We start from the raw sequence: 17720 nt of genomic DNA, 5'->3' as shown, positions 1-17720 counted from the left end.
AAAAAGAAGAAATTCTTGGACCTGACTGCACAATCCAGTACCCTAAAGCAGGTATGATCAAGTCAAACCTTAAGTCACCTTCTTCACAACCACTGAAGGTCAACGTTTATTACAGTTACACCCATTTCAAAATGGCAATAAAGGAGCAAAGTAAAACCAGCTTACAATTTTGTACCATGTGTTTGACAGAACGGTTCACACAGAAAAATGAATTAATATATGGAAAATTAACATATGTGCTCATTACCCCTTCATATATATATATGTATATATATATATATATATACACATATATACAAAATATACATTCTGTTTAATTTACAGTATATTCACACACACACACACAGACACACATATATACACTTGAGTGTACATCATAATAATTATAGCTTTAAATCTGAAACAAACAAAAATATGCTTCCCAGAAGCATTTCAGAGCTCGAATGTCCTAGACATTGTAGAAACAATAATACAATAATATTATTAAAGATAATTATTATAACATACAGTTTTAGAAACATGAAGGTAAATAAAATAGTCATAAATGTCAAGGATATTGGCAGGATAATTAATTTCCCAATGAAGAATTATGCTCACCACCTATAAGATGTCCTCTTTTAAAATTGTGCAATTTCAGAGGAGCCATAAGTTATTATCAGAGCATTTTGCATTCAGACAAACAAACAAAAAACTGTGCTTTCATTCTGGAGCCCCGTCTCTGCTTTTTGTGGCTGTTAGCAATGACTCAAAGGCTCAATGTTGATCTCAAGGCTGAGCAGACACAAGCAGCAAAGAATTTCAGATTTTGGTCTCTGGGCCGTCTGTGATTAGTGGCTGAAAGGAGTTGCGGATTCGGGCAGCTTCTGCAGCACAAAGGTGGCCGAAGGCTTTGTTGTACCAGTCTGGAGTCCTTCCCCTGAAATCAAATCACTATATTCAATATACTATAGCATACATCACAAAATATTTAGAAATGCAGCTCAAACCATAAGAGAACAACTTTTCTTTATAGCACTTTCTAAAAGAATCTTGTGTAAAAGCTCATTGTAGGACTTACTTCATGTCCACTCTGCAGATGTGAGTTAGTCTGGACTTTCCTGAGCCACAGGGCTCTAATAGGTAGTTAGACTCCAGGACTATAGCCCTTATCCCTCCTAAAGGAGGACAGTCTTCGTGCTCTATAGACACAGAAACCAGGGAGCAAGCACCTTTGGGCAAGTCTGTCCTCCATGACCTTGAATGCACAGAAAGAGACTGATTATGGTATCTAAAGAAATACAATTTGAGCTATTCCCAAAATAAGAGATCATATGGTGCGCTGAGTTTTCTTAAGCACTCACCTAAGAACTACAAAGTCCCTGCTGGGATGAGGGGGCATGCGACTCAGGACATACTGAAACACTTCTGTTTGCCTGTCCAGTGTCTCGCACACTTTCCACTGAAGGAGGTCCATATCCCACAGGTGGCGCTCTCGCAGCACCCGGTTCAACACCACAGATGGCGGTGCTTCCACCTCGACAGACACTTTCCAACGTCTCAAAGGGTTGCCATCTCCCACCTGAATCACACACATAAGACACAAAAAGGATTGTTTTCATGTACCGCTATCTTTGAAATAAAGATAGTGGTTTAAGTTTAGGTTAGAAAACTAACCTTCTTATAATAGAGCTCTGTGTTATCAGAGCTGCTGCACGACACCCAGTATTTGGATTTTTCCCGGGCCTCTTTGAGCAGGTTCTGAAGTCTCCCCTCCAAAAGTGTTTGGTATGTTCCATCCTCATCTTCCGACTGCTTGCACAGCTCGTCAATTGTTGGTGCATGCAAATCAGCCTCCACGTAGGAATTACGCGACTGAGTAACCATCTCATGAGGGATCTAATGGGTGCATAAAAGCATAAGGTAAGGCTCACAGCAAATAAAAACAAGACTAGATACTGCATCAAGGCTTTAAATTCTTACTGCATAATAAACACAGGTTCTCGTACCTCAAAGAGGCGGTTGCACTCTATGATCATGTGAGCGAGGCCCTGAGCCGCTGCTAAATTCTCATTGAGATCCTTCTGGTCTGGTCTGCCAGTAGCATACTTCTTATGCATGGCCCTGGAGATTATATGAGGAGAGAAAACCTATTAGGCCAGCAAGGACTTCAGGTCAACATCCCCACAAGAAACAGTATATAAACCCTTCTTCCGCTCTGCAGGAAACCGCTTTGATCTCTTTAGCAACAATTTCAACTTGCTAAATTAGAGAGCTTTGCTTTGTTTGTACACAGCATGATCTCATAAAACATTAAGCTTTAACTGGGGTAAAACTGGCCCAGAAAGAGAGCTATCTACTGCACCCCTGAGGGATGAGTAAAATCTGTAACCCACTTTATAGCGATCTTTATGGAGCTGTGGGGAAGATAATCATGCAGGAGTTAATGTATGCATGTCTTCCTCATTATTTTTGTAAACACAGAATGGCAGGTAATGTTACCCAAAACCACAGACACCAAGTTAAGTGTAACACAAGAAAAAAAGAAAACAATACCTTGGTGATAGATTGTCCTTCTTCATTTTGTTGAGATGGAAGAGGGACGGAGCCAGGCACACAGCAATATTCATTGGTGTCATCTGGTTCTCCGCCACAGAGGAAGTGACATCACTAAGGAAACAGAGCAGCGTCTGCAGTACCTCTCGATTTTCATCAGACATCAACATGATGGCGGCCTGGACAGCTTGCAATCTTTGGTCCTTTGGTACATCTGCACAGATGAATAGAAGGATTAAAAAACAACATTTCTGCTTTGCAGAGGTAGTGATAACAGATAAAAATGCAATCTTTACTTACACTGGTAAATATGGAGGAAGGTCTCTCCCAGCTTGCTGGTGAGTAGAGGCTCAGGTAAATCCCTGAAGAATTGCTTCACCATATCAGCCACATCATAGGCAGACTGATCCTCATAATTGACATTTTCTGGAGAACTTTCATTCATCTGCCTCAGAGCTTGGATTCGAGACTTCACGCCTGATTTACGAAAAAGACCCACCTGGAAGCAAAACAGTTATATCACATAAACTTCATATATGAAAATGGAAGGCATGTGCAGTGTGAGAGTATCGTATGCTGTCACTGACCTGGTCAAGACACTGACTCCTCAAGTACCGTAGGGCCTGCTGCAGGCCGAGGGGCAAGGGCTGTCCTGAACGCTGCACATGCACAATGAGAGGAACTCCAAACACATTCTTATCCTTATAATCTGGTACCTTCATTCTCTTCATAAATTTTGGCACAGACCTAGGAGAGACATTAGCACATGTTTAAAAAAATTCTCTTTACACTAAAGAAAGATGATGGCAATGAAGGACGCCAATACAGTATATCAGGATTTGGACAAATACATACATAAAGAATACTGATGACTGAGAGTGATTATCAGTTCAAAGAACTGTAATAAAATCCAAATTGAAAATAGGAATCAAACATAAGTAGTTGGGAGAATATGTTAGACTTACCAAGTCCAGCCATGTTTATTGGTCAGGGAATACTTCTCCATGATTGCAGTCAAACGCAACAGTGAAAACTTTTGTAACAAACTCAGCTGGCCTGCTGATTGGTTTGTGATCTGCAGGGATGCTCTTGAGTGACTTAGACGATTAGATATCTGAAAGCTAGGCCATCTTAACCTAATGCCAAAAGAGATGAAAAAAGCAAAGAAAATGGAGTAAACTTTTATTCATCTTAACATACTCTTACTGCTTAGTTCCATCAGTTCAGTCTTACCTATTAGGTCTTGTGAGTGATGCACCTACACCGGAGTCCCTCCTTTCCCTGAGCCTTGTAGACTCTGTCTCTGTAAGTGATACTTTGTCTCTGTCTCCATCACTAGGCACGATCTGGCTTTCCGTGACAGAATTTTCCTCAAAGTCCAATGTAATCTGACTAGAGGACTGAAGCCCTGCTGTATCATCCTTCCCGTCATCGATCTGTACTATCCCCTCGCCTCCAGGTAACACATTTTTTGACCAGTGGTCCACTATCTGTTGTAGACCATTGACATGCAGTAAGATATCATCCAGGTGTGGAAACAGATCCTCTTTCTCCAGGTCTATCAGGTCTCCAGTGCTGGCATACAGATGCGAGCCAGGAACATTATCGTACACACTGATGCGGCTACCTCTGGAAGAGGACTGGGTGGCAGGCCGTGTTTCCTTTCTGCATGAAATTAAAGGGGAGTCCAGGTGCATGCTGCCAGTGTGCCAGTTAATTGAGGCGCCACCAGTTGGGGACAGGCTCTCTATGGACAATGCTTTGGGGAAGGTTCCTGGCTTGTGGTCTTTGGGAATGTGGACCACGAGGTTTTCATAAGAGCAAAATTCATTTCTACGATTTTGTTCTGCAACTTTATTCATTTGGGATCCTGAGAAGATGTCCATGTCCTCCAAATACATGCCGCTGCGTTTATGGTCAACACGGTGAGGCTTACGCTCTTTTAGGCTGGGTGTGCTAACAGTGCTGCCACCAGAATGGCTGCTACCCTCACTACTGGAGTGGGACGGCAGAGTTTTATTGCGTGGTGGTTCCAGAGCTCCACCATCTCCATTTATTATGTCTTCACACCTCAATTTCTTCAGGGCCTGGGCCTCCTGCTGCAGCACAGGAGAGCTGATTACCAGCGTCTTATGGCCTTTTCCCAGAGTACCTCGGGAGCTCAGTGTATCCATACGCTTTAGTAACTCCTTGGCACGAGAGTGGGTTGTTTTGCTGTGCTTGTCAGATGGTGAATTGAAGTGAGCAAATTCTTTGGGGATGTGAGGCATTGTGAGAGAAGTCGAGTCTGGCATTGCTGCAGTGTCTGAGCAGGTGCGGTTGGAACAGTCAGAGTCCTCTGTGCTGAGGCCCCGATGACCGCTGCCTCCGCTGCTCTCGCTGTGCAAAGAAGAGACCTCTGGCTCACTGAGGTCTGTCAGAACACTCTCGCTGCTGGTGGTAGTTCTCAGAGGCACACCATCTCTGGAGAGCTCACCCTCTCTGTGATTTCCCAGCAGACTGTCAATGTCCTGTAACCTGGACCAACGCCGGCTGCTCCACTCAAAGGTCCATTTGTCACTAATAGCAAACAGATCGTCTTCATCAGAGTCTTCACTCTGGGAAAAGAAAGATTACTTTACACTAATTATTCTGGCAGATATAACTGCAACTGCTGCTATTTAGGTCTCATGAAAGTTACTGCAGTAGTAAATAACTATCCACTGAAATAACAATAACAATCAAAAAGACCATGGATGCAGAAACACTCCACAAAGGATAATTTGCATATTTTACCTCTTTGTAGTGTGTGTGTGAACTTTTTTCCACTGGAATCTAAAACGTGTGTACTATCACACAAAATCTATAGCACAAAGGATAGCTACAGGCAATAAAAGGAAAATGTGTTTGCAAAGGACTAATACCATTATGCAACCAGCCAAGAAAAGGCTACATTCCAGTGCGTGAACAAATAAGAAGTATTAACTGTGAATGTAATAATAGTTGTATATAAAGATAAAGTTAGGTTCTATTTGTGCTGAAGCATGTATTAACATTTCTTTTCAACATCTTAAAAATTACTGATAACTACTGTGGCATTAGACTCAAAGATTTTTTTTTCTATTAAGAGCTACAAACCAAGAATAACAGCTCAAAGCAATCCAGACTATGTGGAGAGTCGCACACAAAAGGCTATTGTTGTGGCAAAAATAAATATATAACCAATTGAGTCATAAAGTGTTTTAAAAATATATCTCTTCAAGGAGGATGCTGTTTTTTTCCCCAAATCCAAAATGCATTTAATGTTATATTATACTTGTCACAACTGTAAAAGTAAAAAGACTTTAACACTTACTTTCTTCTTTGGAAGATTCACGTCAAGTTTCATAGAGGCACACTTATTTAAAGTGTGGAGTCGCCTGAAAGAAAAACAGCCTTAGGATGAAAAGCTGTTCCAAGCAAACAAAAGAAAGCAGCAGTAGTAATCAACACCAGATGAGCAGACTAGAAAAAGATCCACTTCTGTTTGTTGTTTAAGTGTTAATCTGATCATTGTCTGTTTTGGATGCACAGCCAGACCCAGTGGGAAACTGAATTTATCCATATAATAGTACCCTAAACCTAATGAACACCGGTAATTGTCAGTTGTTCTGTTCTCTAAGTGATAGTGGCTTGAAGGGCTGCCTGTTGCAGTCTGACAAATGTGAACTTTAGTTCAACTTTGCCTAATCAAATTCATTCAAAATTTTCCCCTGTACGTGTTAACATATAGGTCTTAAATGTGATCTTCAACTTAGCATGGTGATTTAGAAAGACTGTCCTTAACATGAAGCATAGACAATATAGCTGTAGGTTTTGCATTTATCATAATCTATTTATAAATACTGATGTACATTTCCTTAACGTAGTCTTATAAAAAGAAACAGTGAATGCTTTCAGTATCTCTAATAAACATCACGAACTAAGGCTTTGAGCGTATCCTTAGTGATTACAGTTTATAGGAGTCTGTGGGTGTGCCAACTGGAATTTACAGTACGCTGTACAATGGCACTAAGAGCTGAAAATGACCCAACCGCTACAGATGGAAAAAATGACGACATAAGAAAACACACTCCCGCTAAACTGAGTGTTGGCTTTAGACAAAGAAACAAATGTGCGGTAAGATAATTACAAGCTTTAACAGCTCCACATACTGCTAACAGGCTTTTTTTTAACCGACTGACAGTATTGTTCTGTGTCAGTAAAAGGCCTCTAACCATTCTCCAGTGTTACAGAAGGGGTTAGTTAAACAAGACGTTCCCATGATTGTTACTGTAGATAGTGGAGCACTGAAGAGGGGGATCTCTAAGCTGGGGGCCCTTTATTCCGCAGGCCAGAAGAGCTTTGAATGTGGTTACTATAAAAAGGAGGCTGCTTAGTGAAGGATCAGAGAGGAACTCACACACATAAAATAACTATCTGCTTCAGTTCAATCACAAGATGAAGACTGCTGTTTATTTTTGCACACATGCCTGTGGTGGCAAAACCGATAATAAAGCCATCCTAATGTTACCATAGAGATGGAGGAACGTCGTGGACAACAATCACGTTAGAGGTGGAACTGTTTCCAATTGTGTTGTATTTATCCTATGGCTAGTTTGGAATTCAGATGAGTTGCTTTAGGGTTGTTTAGAGTCACAGCATATTGAGCTGTGCAAGGCACCCCTCACGTTCCTTCTACTTTCCTCTTGGGATGGTTGCTATAGTTACAGTGGTAGCCTGAGTGCTGTTTGCATCTTGGCTTGAAAAAGTATATGCGTTGTCTTACCCTACAAGAACGTTATGTATAACCACCAGTTGTTGGCTTAGTGTACGTTTTTAGTCATTCTCTGGCAAACTAGGAAATCATATACAGTATTTATGCATAGTTGGGTTAGATGAACAGCAGAAGATCTCATCAGTGCTCTTGCAAGTGAAGGATTTAATAAAGCTGCAAGAGGCATAAAATGTGGAGAAGGCCAAAAAAATTAAAAACAGCCATATCCTCTTGCAGTGCTAAAAATAGGTCAATGATCCGATCTGACTTCTAAAGAGTCAATCACACTATTGGACAACCATATCCTTCCACCTGATGTTGTTCTAATTTATGCTAGCAAGTCTCCAATCCCAAGCTAAGTGTTCTAAAGCCTGGAAACTCTCTTATCTCTCAGATTACTTACAAAGTACAAAAAGGACATCAGGTTAATATAGAAGTATTTTATCCAGTGCAGCCAAAGAGCATGTTGCTTAAACCAACTTTAAACCAAAATTTTCATTTTGTCCATTTGGGGACCACCATATCTGTGCGACCTGGTGAAGGTCTGTAAGCAGTGATTTAATAAATGAAATAATAAACATAACTACAAGTGGGAAACAAACTTCATAGTAAGCTACTTTCAGCTGATCGCTTGCCACAAGGGGTCCCCACAGTGGGTAGCTTCATGTTTGATTTGGCAGGGTTTTAAGCAGAATGCCCTTCCTGACACGATCCCAAAGGGGATAACCAACGAGTTTATGTAATAACAGTTGTATAAATACAGGATTTGTGTCTGCAGCTTTTAGCTTTTTAAACTCTTTTCACATCATTCCATGGAAGTTGTGCTTCCATGCCAAACTTCACAGGGCCTTTAACATAGCTCCACTTCAGTGTTTGCAACTTTATTTCAAAGATTAGCTATAAATATCGGACATGGCATTACCTGCACAGAGGTTCCACAAGATCTTTGTCCAAAAAATCATGATCTCTTTTCACAGGAGTAATGTCAATGGGAAACTGCGAATCTGGAATAAAAAGAATAAAAGTTGGAGAAAGAAGCAGTGTTCAAATTCCTCCCTGACATTTTAGCAGCGTTCTTGGATATGATGAATGGAAAGAGAGATGGGGAAAACACATTCTTTCCAGAACTACATTGAAAGCTGGGAGACCATTAAACTTGTTTTGTATGTGATGCTAATGAGCAGAGACAGAATTTGTTCAAATAACAGCGTTCAGGCTTGTGAGCATTACGTCTTGCCCTGGGTATGGGCTTCCTCTTACATAACTTAAGAGGATGAATCTAACATTCCACTGCATTCATGTCAAGTTGTCGAATTCTTATAAAAAGCAGAGGTTGCTCAGTCTGATTTTAAAGTTGGACAAATATTCTGTCAAACTGTATTCTGGACTTAAAAAATGGCAAAAGCTTCAAGCACTGGGATAATTTCTAATACACAATCCCAATATCATACTAAAATTATGTTAACTTATTATTCACTCAAACAGCGTTGTCTGTATTCATTGCCAAAGTCCACATACTATCTACAAACTGTCAGAAAACAAATATATTGCACCACAGCACATCAGAAGTCTGGCCACAGCGCAGAGATCTGAGGGAGTATAGCTACCTTAAGCTCTGATAAAACCCAGTTCTTCCCATGACTTTAGTCTTTAAGCACAGAAGACATGTTTATGTAGTAATCGTAGCTTGGAAAAGATTAGACTTTAAAAGCAGCTGAATTTTCCACTTGTGTTGCTGTGTCTAGGGATCTGACTGCAGTCCAAGCTCCAAGGCTTCCTGAGAATAGTGGTGTAAATGAGGCGCACTATGCAGCTCATGAATACATGGTTTTGTGTACAGTGTTGGGGGCAGACCAGATAACACTGTGTACCATTATTCACTCATCAGCTTGCAAGTCCATGTTCAACCAAAAACACTGTTCTATTTAGGAACAGATCTAAAATTAAAAGAAGCCATTTTTAGTTCCTTACAGAAGTCTTTTATTGCTGTTCTACTTTGTTAACCTCTTCCCTTTAATGTCAACATTTCGACCCTTTGGTTATGTGTGAATGTGTGGAGGAGTTTTTTTGTTTTTTTACCTTCAAAGAGCTGAGCATACTGGGGAAATCCTGCTGCCCGCAGCCAATCACACGCCTCTTTCGCCTCAATTTCTGAAATACAAGAAATTTTGTTGTTTGAGATAAAAAGTGAAATATAGTCACATTACATGAGTTAGTTTTCATTTTGACAAAGAAACTGGGCTTTCAAGTGAAACCAAAACCAAGCCTGCGCCTTTTTCCAACACGCACAACAGACTTAAGATTGGACAGACAGCAGATCTGGGTAAATCCAGAGATACTATTATGTATAAAACAAACAATGACAAAATGTAAATAGGGTAAAAGGATCCTTATCAGCACTCTATGCCTCTTTAATAGAGTCCGAGCAAAGCAAACGAGTAGAGTTTGTGATAATTGATCCCTCCAGTCATGATCATAAACTGGTCCCGGTGACCTGCTGAGTGAGACGTCTGTAGAGCCGCTGATGACAAGGAGAGGAAACAGACCATTGGCGCCTTTCCATTAATGCTAATAGAGCTGGGTGACATTTACCGCCTACACAAGACATGCTGTCTGACACACCAGTGCTACAGTAAATAGATTGCGTTACATTAGGAGAGGAAATGTAAAACTGTAGTCAATAAACATCAGAATTTATAAGAATGTGTTAGGAGAAATAATGCAGGTATTAAAAATTATTATTATAGCATTTTTATGTTAAAAAAGGCCTACTTGTCCTCATTGAAGAAGATTATTTGTTGTTTATTGCAGTTTCCTATAAAAAACATTTTTCTTAAGGTTTTTAAACTTCTGGTTGTTCTGAAAAATGCTTTTGGTTTTACTTTTTGTCTCATGATAATTAACGAACTGATCCAAAGACTAATTTATAACAAAGATTCTTAAAGTTTCAAAAAAACACATAACCAAACAATGCCTTACATCATGGTGAGTCACTCCACAGGTTTTAAGCATTAGAAACCTAACTGACTCTGTGGTAAATTATTTTACATAAAACATATGAAGCACAGATTTTATATCTACCTAAATCTATTTATTAAACAGCTCTTACCAGTTTCAGGGTGGGTTTTTTGTTGTTATTGTTCAAAAACCTTTCCACAATTTGAAGAAGAATACAGACAGTAAATATTACATCCAGAATAATCGTGCATAAACTGCGCCAGCGGCTGACAAACAATTCTCCCATTACATCTGAAGTCTTATTTCCAAGCCCTATCTGAGCCTGACACAATACGACTGAAACATAAAACACCATCATTCATCACACTATACTTCATAATTACAGCAGTTGTATTGTTTAAATGAATATACAGCTATTGGATGTTTTTCCAGATATAATCCTGAACTCACCTGTGCTGCTTTACTTGTTTTCCATCCAGAAATCTATAAAAAGTGACTTTGGTCATGCAACTGAATAAATATTAACAGTTCCCTCTGTCCTTGGATGATAGAAAGGGTCGGCTGTTTACCCCCTTAACCAGCAGTTAAGTCAACATGTGTAGGCGTCCAGGAGCCACTCTGCTCTGTTCCCACCTGTATCAGCAGGAGCTAAAGGTTTTCTGAGCAGCTAGCCTTCCCTCTTAGGGGGATAATATCAGGCCTGTATTATTCAACTGTAGCTCATAGTGAGAGTGTTGCCAGGTCCTCTTGTGTCCCACAGCCACAGGTTGGACCACTGGGAGCAAGTAACATGAGCTGGGAATTCCTCTCTGTTTGGCATTCTGTAACACGATACTGAGACATTCTGTCCTCTCATCCTCTCTCTAAGGAAATCTCTTGTGGATAAAAGGCTGAATGGGCATGATGCCAAAAATGAGAACTTGTGTTTTCCCTCCACAACCCACAGCTTTAAAACTGTGTACAGTATAAAATTACAGTTTCACAAAGAGATGAAACCCAGTTGGGCTGTGACACAATGGCTCTGAATGTTAAAAGCTGTGCACAACTAAAGCATCTGTGGCGACCGAGGGCGTCCTTCCTTTACCATTCTCTTTGTGCAACATTACCCAAAATATATTTTTTAAAAAACCCAGCTGTTATGTAATTCATTGCATGGATATGACGTGACAAAATGCCCAAAGAAAACCTAGTTTAGATACAGAATGAGGTGGGTAGTCCCACAGTCTCATCCCAAACTTTTGATAAATATTGATTGGCAACAACATGAGCAAAGACCTTTCGGGTTTTTATTTTGTTTTGTCCTGAGCCTTTATAATCTTCTTCCTTTCATACTCTTTTGTAAAACAATCTAAAATAAAAAGAACAAATTCATTCATTCAGTCTTATTGTGAATAATATATATATATATATATATATATATATATATATGTCACTTATTAATAAATAGCTGAAAAAGAAACATGTGTAGCTGTAGCAGTAAATGCTATATGCCTACTCTCCAAAACACTTCAAATCAACTACCACTGTAGTTTCCTGCCAGTAACAAATTATCATGTACTCACGGGATGTTTTCATCATACAGCCAGAGTGGTTCATATATCCATCAAATCTTAAGAGTGTCTCTCAGCATGTCAGAGCATCTTCATTCCCACGCTGAGCCACATTCCTGCTCTCTCTCCCTGTCTGAACACAGCTTCCAGTTGGAACTCAGATCTACAGCTCCGTCTTTCCCTTTCTCTTTCCGTCTACCCCCAACTACCATGTGCCTGTCCCAACACTAAATCTCTCCTTCAACCCACCCCTTTCTGTGGCAGACTTGTGAACATTCACCCCCGTCTTCTTCCCCTTCAGCTCCTACTGCCCGACCCTCCTATCCAGCTCTGCCCACGACAACTCTTTTATACCCTACTCAGCAGATTTTTGTCAAACATCTAAGCTATAGCCAACAGAGGAGATTGCCTCTGAATCCTTGGACTATCTTGTATTTCAATAATTAAAAATTAAGAATTTCCAATCATTTCCTAAAATATTTTTCTCTACTCTCAGTCAGTTTTCTGTCCAGATTACATAAGGTCAGCTTTTACAGTTTTTTTTCTCGAAACTTCATCCAAGAAGTGTTAAAAGTGATGTGGGAAAAGTTTAACTTAAACAAACAAAAGGGAAGAATGGTTTTTACAGACTCCAGATGTTGTTACAGCGGGTCAATGAAATGGAAAAAACGTAGGCAGCTGAACTCTGGGAAAACCATGACATAAACTGTCAGCAATCAGCAGCAGTGAATCATGCTGAGCCCCTCGGCTCACAAGACTCTGCGCTAACATCATCGTAACAGTAATATATGTCAATCTGTTTCAACTCTATGTCTGAAACAAAACAAATACACTCAAAGTCGTCTGATATGGTGAGAGTGTAGTTTCAAGTAAATAAATGCATAAAGAACACGATTTTTTTATTAAATAAAATATATTTTGACACTTTTAAAAAAGCAAGTCAACTCAATTTACCTTAGAGTTCAATGTAAATCTTTTAAAGTTAAAGGTGAAAGACTCAAATAAGCAAATGTTTTTATAAATCAAATCCAGAAGGACACTGGGGCCAGATTGACTGTACAATACATCAATAGCCTAATTTTACATTATACTGATTAAATCACCATAATTATGATTTATGAGGAAAATCTATTGGTTTAATATGCGGATAAAGCCACTTTAAAATGATCAGGGTTTTCCATGGCTCTGCGATTACGTAAGGATATCATATCCATCCATAATTTCCTATCATGTGAGTAGAATTCCAGATGTACTCCGCTTGCCCTCTGCCTGCCTCGCCGTGACACTTCTGCCATTTCCTCTCCTGGTCTAATGGGGCCAGGACTGGGTATAAAGACAGAATGGCAGAGTCCCTCCACTTTAGTTACCTCAATAAATCATTTAACAGCAAAGACACTAAGAGCATGGCAGAACTTTAAAACGCTCAAACAAACGGTTAAATTTACTATCTGTGTATGCCCACACAAATGTGCCTCCTCCATACTTCGGTGCCACAAAATGAATCAGCCAGATGACTCAGACTGTAACTGAGTACTGAGACTGTCTATAGGAACACCTGGAGAATGACAAACAGAACCAGCAATATGGAAAAAAAAAAAGATTCCACTAGGAGGTGTCGTCATCCTGGGAAGCCTAGAGGTGAGGCCTCTCTTCTCCTTTATGATGCTAATTGCATACAGACACCCACTCACTGTGAGGAGTCAGCTAAGGCTAGACAGACAGCCAGGGGAAACACACTGCCCTTCTCCTAGTCTGCAACAAAACCACAACATCTGATGTTTCATGCTGAAAATAGCCTTACATTCCTTCTGTCTCACAGCTTATAATTGTGTACAGGGGAGCAAACAGGAAGCGCAAAAGAAGAGAACAGAAGAATTCAAGGAAATGCTTGCAATTCACAAGGTGGATTAATAGTGTGCTGCCCCATGCAATTCACCTAATGCCGTGGGAATAAAGCCTTCCTATTTCAAAAGAAGGTCTTAATTAACAAAGCTCTACATGTCCCTCAGACTCCAATATCCTCAGCACAATATGCCACAGCGAAACAGGAGGTGCCACTGCTTAACATCACAACTGCCTTTCAGTTTATAACATTCACATAATCACTGATAAACTACCAAGATAGTGAAATAAAGAATACTAGTCAAATTCAAGAGACTTTGTTTCTCTCGTATTGAGTGACAACAGAGTACCTTTGCAGATTTGACTTTGTTCTTGATTGGCACATGAGCTAGATGGCTCCACGGGCCAAGTAATTACAGAGAGCCAATGTTGAATCATCCAGGGACCTCCACCCCCTCATTTGATCCTGTGGGGCACACAGGGGACCTGTTATCCTGCGGTCGACACAGGATGCAGGTTTAAAATGATCAGCTTTTGGCTGTGTTGCTAAGACACCAAGGCAAAATGTCCCCAAATACAAATGAGCTGTGCAAATCTTGGGCCAACTTCTGCCCTGTGGTCCACACTGACCTGTGGAGAGATCCTTTCATTGGCCGACAGGTCTCCAGTAACAAAGTGGATAAAGAAAATCTCCTGAAGAACAGAGACTTAAGGACAATCACGGTGTGAGCCCAGAAAAACCTGGTGCCAAGGCGGCATTAGCATTCTGAACCTGTGTAAGTGCAAGGTTTCACAATTAAATCTTAGATCCACAGACCAGCCTTTTAATCTATCATCATCAATTGGGCTTTAATTATTTTCTTTGTCTGTTAAAAGTTATAAACCTTAGCATTTTTAATGACTGAAGTCTACCTTCACAAACTCACAGCAAGCACTTATTGATTAAATAGTAAAATGAGTAAATAACATAACAACGTGAGCTAGGGATCTGCTGCTGTTGACGATTGCCAAAGCCTGCTGGGTCAAAAGTCATCTGGGCTGTGTTTTTCTCTTGAGGTCCTGTATTGAATTTAAACAAGAGCAGCACAGCTGTGGTAACACTCTCCTTCACCTCTGAAGGACACCCAGAGAGAAGGTTCTTTCATCTTCAGGGGAAACAACCCATCAGCTCGCTTTCTTTCACCATCCATATTGCCTTTTGTCTAGAAATAGCCATTAGAGCTTTTTCAGCATTCACAAGCTAGTAATAATAATACAATGCACAGTGACAACAATTAAATACCAAGACGCTAACTCACATACGCTCATTCCTGTGCAGTGTTGGTCAGCAGTAGGCTTAAAAAACAACAACAACAAAAAAAAAAAAAAACTCCAGTAAAATTCCAGCTTGAAAATCATGCGGGAATGGCACGATTGATGATAATCCAAACATCGCTAAACTCTAGTAAATAACTACAAATGGTTTCTAAAAGCAAATATCAGTTTATGTTCCAAGTCAACAGTCAGAAAGAAAAGGGAAAGCTTTCAAAATCACTCTCTTGTGCTGCCACAAACAGCCTTTCCATGGAGGATTTACAGATGATCCCAGACACAAACTGTAAACTAATAGCCATTCCTGCTGGCTGGGAGTCAGAGCCAGAAGACAAATAACTGGGTATGATGCTGGGGCCACGTGGCTTCTGAGCAAGCCAAGGCTTCAAAGTTCAAACAATCAGCTCTACAGTGTTTTCAGGCAGGCTGTTACAGTGTCTCACATTCACTTGGTTTTGAGAAAACGTTCTAACAATCACATGTTGAATCCCTGGGGTTGCTTTGCAAATAGCAAAAACTGAGGTTAGTGTCAAGTGTACTTCTGCTTCACAGACAGGTGTTCTGCTTCCTCCCCTTTGGTCACACTACAGGATACTTTGGCACATGGCTTCAAACTGACACTTAAACAGAAGTGTATTTTACAACAGAAGGGACCTCTGACCCCAAACTCTAGAAAGGATGGTAATTTCCAGATCCCCATGTACCTCCACTTTACTGCCAACAGCTCTGAATAGAGAAGAAATCAATCAGTCGAGCTTTCTGTGAAATACATACCGCAGCAACTTCCAAGAGACAATGTGAAAGCTAAACACTTCCAGACACTGAACTGAAGCCACGTTCCCACGCATGTTAAAGTGTTCTGAAAACCATCGTGGAGGCCCTTTTCTTAAGGATTTGCTTTCTTTTGTGATAAAAGTATCAGCTTTGGCTTTTGCTGATTTCCTTCTTCATGCAGGCAAAAGTCCCTGAAACCTTGGACTATTTCCTCAACCCACAGTGATCTTTATAGATTAATCATCACTCACTTTTCAGATGAAATTATTCACTCTATCAACAGATAAGTAACACAGTGCAAGATTAATAACATGGGCAGGGCAGTAATAACATGCACCAAGGAGTTGCTATCTGCTCTCATAAATTTTCCTTTTTCAAAACTGTGGGTTTTTTTTTTTAAAGCCAACATAGGAAGCATAGCTTGATGAAACAGATCCTAGAGAGCTATTGTACCTGTGGACATATGTGGTCCCTGCAGTCCAGATGTAAGGCCTGCAATCCTATCAGACTTATGGTGAGCTCCACTTTCTTTTCACTAACATCTCCTTGGAGCTGTCTGCTACCTCCCCTCTTTCTTTTCCTTTTCCCTCTCTCAGCAAGATTCCTGTCAGGGCTTTTCTAGTTGACTCCCTACTCCTCGTCTTTTATGCCAGCTCTGTTACAGTTAGCTCCTACAGTTTCCCATGTGGCCATGTAGTTAAATGTAACACTTTAGTCCTGCAAACAAACTAAACAAGTTCTTATACAGTAGGTCTTTGATGCATCCGCATTCGAAGTCCATACATCTTGTCTTTTATGTGAAATTCTATAGGGTGCATGCCTTGATTCTTCATTCTCTTTGATAGTCTACGTAAACACTACAATTTGGTTTTCCAGTGAAGAAGAATTACTAATTGCTAAGAATCACTGACAAACTCTCAGCCAGCTCAGGTGAAATCTTGATGGTAACATGAAAATAGAATTACTGGAAGCTTTATGACACATGTTTCTAAAGTTGTGGCACCCACATTGATAAAAAAAAAAAAATCAGATGCCAGTTAGTATAAATGTCTTGATGCATGCTCAATCATCCAGGTAAGGAAATCCCAAAATGCTCCAGGTGATCCAGAAGAGAAGAAGGACAACTGCTGCCTAAGTGAAAACCCTTAGTGAGCCCTTATGAGTCAGGAGTGTCGGAACAGCTGAGGCACATTTTCTCTGTGATTTTCAAACCCCAAAACACGCTGCACTAAAAATTGGTCCACCCCAAGGATCCAGTTGCCGAGGAGAATTACTGTGATTAATACATCGGGGAAACCAACAACCTCTGGCTAAGCGGATGGCACAACACAGAAGCACTAAGCAACCAGTGGCCACTCTCTCAATGGCGAGGATGTACACATCCTGGACAGGGAGGAACGCTGGTTTGAGCGGGGAGTCAGGGAAGCCCTTTTTCGTGAAAAGAGAAAGAGCATCTCTGAATCAAGGAGGGGGCCTAAGGGTACATCTTTCACAATCTTACAATGCTGCGATTGCAGCCATCCCCCAACTCTCTGTGAATGCTTCTCATGACCATTGATCAATGCTTGTGACAATTTGCATATTAATGATCAAGAAACTGACCTCACAGCCCATTTTTCATCAGTGGTGCTAGTTTCAGTCATTATGCAAATGTACTGTTTATAAGATTGGGGAAACCTGCAGTCAGCGGAGACTGAAGAAGCCACTTGGATGAGTGACGAAATGTTTCCCCCCACTGAAAAGGCTACATCTAGATGAACAGAATCAACTTTTGAGATAATTAGTATAAACTAACACATCCTGTGTAGTTTATGAGTGAAGTAATGAGTAAAGACAAAAATAGAAAGGAAAAAAACATCCTGAAGAAATCCTTCTGAAGTCAAATCCTGCAGAGCTCTATTAGGTCCTCCTTCCTTTCATTTGGAAAGGTTCCCAGAGGGCACTATGCAGGGTTCCCTCCTTCTCTGGGAATGGCCTGG

The 17720-nt window shown here is 40.5% G+C and overlaps 1 protein-coding gene across 6 annotated transcripts in view; it reads right to left on the bottom strand.

Annotated features, from left to right (window-relative positions):
- Window positions 1–17720, bottom strand: part of stard13b (StAR related lipid transfer domain containing 13b) — a 70608-nt gene continuing 52888 nt past the window's right edge. For all 6 annotated transcript variants that reach the window (XM_085131441.1, XM_085131440.1, XM_085131443.1 and 3 more), the window contains 13 exons: window positions 9386–9457; window positions 8229–8310; window positions 5867–5930; window positions 3766–5129; window positions 3498–3668; window positions 3120–3279; window positions 2833–3031; window positions 2533–2746; window positions 1986–2100; window positions 1654–1875; window positions 1341–1558; window positions 1058–1234; window positions 1–916 (listed from right to left, as the gene is read on the bottom strand). In XM_085131441.1, coding sequence (XP_084987567.1) covers window positions 799–916; window positions 1058–1234; window positions 1341–1558; window positions 1654–1875; window positions 1986–2100; window positions 2533–2746; window positions 2833–3031; window positions 3120–3279; window positions 3498–3668; window positions 3766–5129; window positions 5867–5930; window positions 8229–8310; window positions 9386–9457 — 3176 coding nt within the window. In that variant the 3' untranslated portion in view covers window positions 1–798. The remainder of the gene's footprint in view (window positions 917–1057; window positions 1235–1340; window positions 1559–1653; window positions 1876–1985; window positions 2101–2532; window positions 2747–2832; window positions 3032–3119; window positions 3280–3497; window positions 3669–3765; window positions 5130–5866; window positions 5931–8228; window positions 8311–9385; window positions 9458–17720) is intronic.

This window comes from Neolamprologus multifasciatus, chromosome 14 (assembly GCF_963576455.1).
Source record: "Neolamprologus multifasciatus chromosome 14, fNeoMul1.2, whole genome shotgun sequence".
NCBI classification, from domain to species: domain Eukaryota; kingdom Metazoa; phylum Chordata; class Actinopteri; order Cichliformes; family Cichlidae; genus Neolamprologus; species Neolamprologus multifasciatus.
Note: the sequence above shows the minus strand (reverse complement) of the source record. Positions and strands in the feature narration are given on the sequence as shown.